Source organism: Anarrhichthys ocellatus, unplaced genomic scaffold (genome assembly GCF_004355925.1).
Source record: "Anarrhichthys ocellatus isolate YVR2014 unplaced genomic scaffold, GSC_Weel_1.0 scaffold17, whole genome shotgun sequence".
NCBI classification, from domain to species: domain Eukaryota; kingdom Metazoa; phylum Chordata; class Actinopteri; order Perciformes; family Anarhichadidae; genus Anarrhichthys; species Anarrhichthys ocellatus.
This window is the reverse complement of record NW_022280047.1, coordinates 1820228-1827003: the sequence shown is the minus strand read 5'-3', so window position 1 is coordinate 1827003 and position 6776 is coordinate 1820228. Positions and strand designations below refer to the sequence as shown.

At 44.1% G+C, this 6776-nt stretch overlaps 1 protein-coding gene across 1 annotated transcript in view; it reads right to left on the bottom strand.

Moving 5' to 3' along the window:
- msh3 (mutS homolog 3 (E. coli)) overlaps window positions 1–6776 on the bottom strand; it is a 35244-nt gene that overhangs the window by 16108 nt on the left and 12360 nt on the right. Inside the window, exons 12-16 of the mRNA XM_031856677.1 lie at window positions 6444–6508; window positions 5656–5772; window positions 5342–5449; window positions 4079–4193; window positions 3507–3664 (exon numbers count right to left, since the gene is read on the bottom strand). Coding sequence (XP_031712537.1) covers window positions 3507–3664; window positions 4079–4193; window positions 5342–5449; window positions 5656–5772; window positions 6444–6508 — 563 coding nt within the window. The remainder of the gene's footprint in view (window positions 1–3506; window positions 3665–4078; window positions 4194–5341; window positions 5450–5655; window positions 5773–6443; window positions 6509–6776) is intronic.

Below are 6776 nucleotides of genomic sequence, written 5' to 3'. Positions count from 1 at the left end.
CACACAGCACACCTGCACATATGCATCCGTCTGCCACACACACACACACACCAGGCTTACTATGCTGAGGTCTGTAACAGAACACACACACACACACACACACACACACACACACACACTGAATTATGGTCAAACCACTGCATGGGATATTTGTAAAAAAAAACAAACAAATGCTGTTGCACAGTGGCTGTGAAATTATTGAAGATATGTAAACAAAGAGAGGTCTTGTAGCTCTCCCCTGCTTACCTCTGGTGCACAGATTTTTCAAGTGTAGTATATGTACATTACTTCTGTATTTATTTCAATTTAGACTTTTCTTTTTTTTATTTAGGTTTGTGATGGTTTAAATGCAGTTGTACAGAGGGGGTGGGCAGGAAAATAAAACGACTCAGCGAGGCGGCATGCTGCTTTAAACCAATCTCCAGATAATTCCCTTTATCCTCATTGATAATCAATCATCTGGATCAGTTCAGACAGGATATCCCATTAGACACCTACGCGTCATCTCATTACCCCCCCCCCACAGAGTCTGCTTATTCCACTCACAAGCTCTCACTCCACGTCCGTCTCCCCTCTCGCTCATAAACACACAACAAGATGAAGCAGTTCCCAGCGCTGCGTCTACTAGGCTCGACACAGCAGTGGGAATTGATTGAGCGATTACGACCCCGACCGATTCTCCTCAGGATCTCGGTGGTAGAGAGGGGCATAAGCGGTCCAATTAGAAACAGTAAGGACAACAGAGGAGCGGTAGCAGAGGAGGTGAGGAGAGGACAGCCGGGGTGTGTTTTTTCTGTGGACATTAATTAGCTCTTTAAGGTGGTTTTTATTTTCTTTTTTTGAAGAAGAAACGTGGAGGAGAGGGAGAACAAATGAGCCTCCCATCATCTGGTCATGTTCTTCAGGTTTAGTGTTTTGCTGATGGTATTTTAAAAGACATTGGTGCTACAGACATTTCATTCAAAGTAAACATGTTTTTTTTTTTAAATGCATTTATATTGTAAGCTTATTTCTATTTGACAAATTGAACTTTGAATAGCACTTAACAGTTCTGTGCGAACCGACATGTTTTTTTAATATAATTTTGGGTTTGGTTTTTTTAGCTTTTGTTTTCAATTTACAGAATACATGTTCTGCACTATTATTAATAAATCTCCAAGTTTCATAATCAGTTCCTTAGTTCTGTCCACTCAACCCAACCGCCCCATTCTAATAAACCCAAACGCTGACCCTAAAGTAGACCCTTAAATATGTGAGAACCAGCCAAAATCACCTCATTACGCTAATGTCAAGTCCAAAAGCGCCAACTATTTCTCTCAAGGACAGAGGTACAAACGCACACACACACTGTTGGTGTGCTGACAGGTCTCTGGCACCCACTGGGTTAATACATAAGAACATGCTTAAACCCTCGACAAACAAAAAAAAGACAATTACACACATCTGCAAGCCATTAGGTCTAATGACATAGTGCAGCAGAGGCAGCATAACGGAGACCGTACAGCATATTGGCCTGTGTTCCACACAAATATGTAGTCGGGGCTGGAAATGGCATGCAGAGCTTACTGCTACTCTCATCATAATGAGAATAATCATCAGCACGGGGGGTCTTCTCCAACAAAGCCTCATTGTCTGAGGGTTTCTACAATACAGAGAGCTGCATCGTACAGAACCATGGTGGAACAATAGAGCAGGCCTTGACTCTTCCATTTCTTCCCCCCCACCCCCACCCCATCACACACTTCCTCCCGTGTGCTGAGGAACCCAGTGGGATTAGAAGAGATTAGTACGAGTGTCAGTCCTAGAGATAAACTGGACCATGTCACAGACGATGAAGGTGAAACAAAACAAGGTGAATGAGGTGGGGGGGGGGGTTTGTCTCCACCTGTGTCCTTATATGTAGTTGGACCAATATGAAATAACCTGCAGCGATGAAGGTGCGTTTTGCTCCATTGGTGTTGTCATGGTCACTATCCTTGTCTTCCTGTCGAAAGCTAGAAAAAGTCACTCGGGTATCACTTCTTGAGTGTGTTTGTCCATCAATAAATAGCAAGAAACACTCTAGCTTCTTTTGTCACTTTTACATTAAGGACTAGATATAGAAGAGAGCTTTTATGCATTGATGTGTTCTTATGAACCCGTTTTGAATGTGTCATTATTTATGGATGTCTCATCTTTAATGTGCTTGCCAGGGAAAATAAACACACGCACATTGGTGTCATCAAGAGACTACAAGCAAACTGGGTGCCTTTTTCTCTGCAGCTGCATCAAATGATTTTATTCATCTTGTGTTTCTGTGGCATCCACACTGCTTCATGGAGCCAATTCACAAGCTAGAGGATTCACAGTTAAGTGTCAGTTCATCACAATACAAAAAAACAAAACATATTTTCTAAGTTAAATCGCGCAGCTTTCAACAGTTTTGATTTAGAGTACTCCTTCGGAAGAAAGTAGTCCCAATGAAAGCTGTTTACCGTGTGCTCTGTGGGCTAACCAGCGTTTCCTTTCTGGACTGAGATGTGGCTGTTAATGTAATTATTCAACGGAGAGACGGATTAAAACAACTGCTGCAGAGGAAGTCCTACTGGAAATCTTTTCCAAATTATCTTTATTGAAAGTATCAAACAAGATTAAGACCGCGTCAGTCAAAGATCCCACATGTTCACATACCTCTGCTCCCTCCGAAGATAATATTAAATAATAATAATAATGTTGAGTAGTCCAATAAGTTGATCAATGAATGAAAACAATAAGCCCACAAAAACATTTAATTATAACTTGTGTACTTACACAACAAATACAAAGTCATATCCGATATCTCTTCGCTTTTTAAATTGTATTTTTTGATGGGACTGCATTATATGATTTGTATCATTTCTTTTACTTACTTTGATATCATTGTGATAGTCATTCTCTGTATCTGTTAGTTGTTTCATAATGTCTATTTCTGGTGTGTTGTCCATTTAGAGTACCAGGTTTAAACAATCTGTTTTCACTATTTCCGTCCAGATGAAGTCCTTCGGCTTTATTGCATATCCATTGAATCGTTTATCAATGATGCAACATTGGTAGGTCATTCGTAAAGTGGCAACATTAAAGGAGCAATATCAAATATCCAGAGCATCTGGAATGTAAAGATATAGGGGAGTGTGTGTCGTAATCACAGCTTCTCTGTGCTTTGTTGACATAGCTGGGCCGACCGTGCGTACTTTCAGTGCATGTGAGCGCGCCCCGCTGGCTCGCTCAAGGCCGCCGCTCTGCACCGCTCTCATACGGCAGCTTCAGCTGATAACAGCATCATGGAAGCGTAGCACCCACCCTCCAGCTCCTTTAGGTAAACACTGTTGGCAGTTTGTACGTTTAGCGCTATTAGCACCGTTAGGTATGAGCCGCCGGCTCAGGCGCCACCTTGTTGAGAGCCGTTGAGGCAATCGAAATGCTCCCGATCCCGTGTTATGCAACTTTAAATCAGACCACCAAAGACAGATTTATATTTGTGTCCATACCTGGTATAAATGCCGTCCAGCATGCCCAGGCGGGCCTCAGAGGCCGGGACGTAGGAGCCCATCTGAGCCATAACACAGATCAGGGCCACCTGGCGGATGTAGGAGCTCTTACCCCCCATATTAGGACCAGTGATTATCATAGTTCTCCTGCCATCGCCCTGTGAGAGAGGAGAAGGAGAGGAGAGGAGAGGGAGGAGAGGAGAATAACAGTGACATAGACAGAAGGCGATGAGAGAGACAGAATAAGTTATTTGCATGCTGTCCTGCACAGCTGAGGAGGTGGGTGGATTGAAAGCTTGGCTTCTCTTCCTATTGGCTTGTGCTTCCGTTGCAAAATTAACCTACACCCACTCCAGCACTGAGCGAGGAAGTGCGTGTGCGGTGCCATGCAAGTCCGTATGAGTGTGCATCGCGTGTGTATTTATGTGTGTGAAGGCTGTTACACATTTGTTTCAGAACTGCCTTCAATGAGCAAACGTTGTGTGTTTTGGCTCAACTTGTTGTTCGAAGCACTCTGAATGAGCGCGCGCGTGTGTGTGTGTGTGTGTGTGTGTGTGTGTGTGTGTGTGTACCTGTAGTTCAGTGAGGTTGGGCACATACTGGTTGTGCTCTCCCATCAGTAAGTCGATGGCCGGGTGTCTGCCGTCCTGGATCATAATCTGATGCTCACCTTCACACACCTCTGGCCTGGACACAGAGAACACTCTCAGCAAGTTGGGCACATACACAACCAATTCAACACAAACACACACACATACATGTCTAGAAAAGGCATTATCATTTTAACCATGGGCCCTGAAACTGAAACTGTGAAAATGTAACACGATATCAATCAATCACTCAAACTAAAACACTAACACACATAACAAAATTGAATTAAGAAAAAGAAACAAAAAAGAAAAAGAATGAATAAACAGTGAAACATATATTGGACAATAATATTGGCCTAATCAACGAATAGTTTGGCAAATCCGCTTTTTGACTTTTTTTGCAGAGAGATGAGAAGGCGCAGTAACTTCCTGGCAACATACGAGAAACGTACTCGACTCCCGGGCCAAGAAATAGCCCGACACATACTGTGACACCTCGTCAAACTACAACATGTTCTTTTTACTCTTCACAGCTTCAGACAGAGCCAGGCCAGCCGTTTCCCCCTGCTCCTAGTCTTTATGCTATGCTAACCGGCTGTAGCTTCATGTTTAGCGTACAGACATGAGTGGTATTGAGCTTCTCCTCTAGCTCTTGGCAAGAATGCAAACGTGTATTGCCCTTAATAATAATTAAAAAGGTACTCAAAGGCACTTTACATGGTAAAAACAGAAACAATAAAAGCAATAAAACAAATATAAACAAGGCAGAGAGATGACATAACTAGCATCACAGGGTAAATGTCAAACTATTCCTTTAAAAAACATATTTACACGCAAGAGAAGTAGAGTCGTAAGGAGAGCAATGGCAAAACAGAAGATAGCGGTTTAAAGAGGAGCTGCAAAAAAACAGGGACTGCAGTACGAAGTCGTGGATGGATGTGAAGCTATAACAACAAATTTGACAATATAAAGGTGTGTGTGCATGTGTTTGTGTGTGTATGTGTGTACATGCGTGTGTGTGTGCATGTGTGTGTGGGAGAGATGTTGGCGTTTTGGCTGAGCACGCTGCGGATCCCGGTGCACACTCCCACATACAGCCTGTCTGAGACTATAGGACACGACACAGGACACCCACACACGTTATTACACACACACAAACACACACAGACGCGCGCGCGCACACACACACACACACACACACACACACACACACCAATATTTACGGTTATCATGAGAGGACATCACCTGCAATAGTCCCCTTGTTTAGCCACCTCAGCCAATGAAAAGAGACAGTCCATGGTTGCTAGGTGACTAATAGCCCTTTTCATGGTGTGATAGTGCTCCCCAAACTGACTGCGGAGAGAGAGAGGAAAGAGATTTTGAAGTGTAAATTAAAGTAAGTGCACACTGTGTTCAGAGCAGATGACACCGACGGTCCACTCGACCAAAACAGACGGGCAGAGCTGAGAGCCGACCAGGTATCTCTCAGAACCAGAGGCCGGCCGACATGTTTTTTGTGTGTGCATGCGTATGTGTGTGTGTGTGTGTGTGTGTCATACTCCAAAAAATTGGTCCACTCCCTCTGGCAGTCCAGCAGCAGCTGCTCTCGGAGCTGCAGCAGCTTCTTGTAGCGCTCCGCCAGGAAAGGAGAGTGATACCTGCTGACTGCCTTGGTACTGCAGGGGCGGGGATACATACAACAGGTTACAATATTATACTTCAACAAGTACTGAGACTGCCAGACAACAAATGTGAGTGGTTCCCAGCTTCTCATGGCACACGAGCAGTGAGTCCACGTAGCTCGCCGCTTTCTGAAAATGGATGCCGTCTTTTCATCGTCCGCGATGGAAGTCCAACATTCACTTTCCCTTCAGCTCTGTTTTTGGTCTTCGCCAACTCCTGAGGGAAGTTTCTGGCTAAATTCTCCACTATGCTTATCAGCTAGTCAGCCATGAGCGTTTTCCAACTCCCGTTTGGTGCTGCACAGGTAGTGTGGAGTGGGCTTGTCAGAGTTTTTTGATTGAATCATGAAACAAGGTAACGCAGAAACGTGAGATAGAAACTAAAAGAGTAAAGTTGAGGACCGTAAAACCAGAAGTGCGGCTTTAAACCATGACAGGATTAGTTCCATCACCAAATTACCTTGTTGTATAGTTTAAAATAGTGCTTTTACTATTGTTACCTGCAGTTAAACACACTTCCGCTGTTGTATTTTGGTCATGTATTTCGTAGTTTATTTATATTTTGTCTTTTTGCTCCAACTATTTGATAAAAGTGTAGGTGACTGTGTGTGTGTGTGCGCGTGTGTGTGTGTGTGTGCGTGTCCGTCCTGCAGCTGTGAGCTCACCTGCTGATTTTGACCCAGCCAGGTGGAACAGTGGACGACAGCGAGTTCTTCACCTCAATCAGAAACTGAGGGCAGGGGAGGAAGAGGAGGAGGAAGACTTTGATAAATAAGACTGGAGCAGACGGACCAAACAATGCGTCAATCTTGATTAAAACTGACACACAACGATACGAGAAAACGCACGCGCAGACATCGGATCACCGCCGTGACTCACTCCTCCGCCCGAATCAGGCCATCAATCTCCTCCCTCCTGTCTTTCACTCTCAGCCTCACACACACACACGCACACACACACACACACACACACACACACACACACACACACACACACAC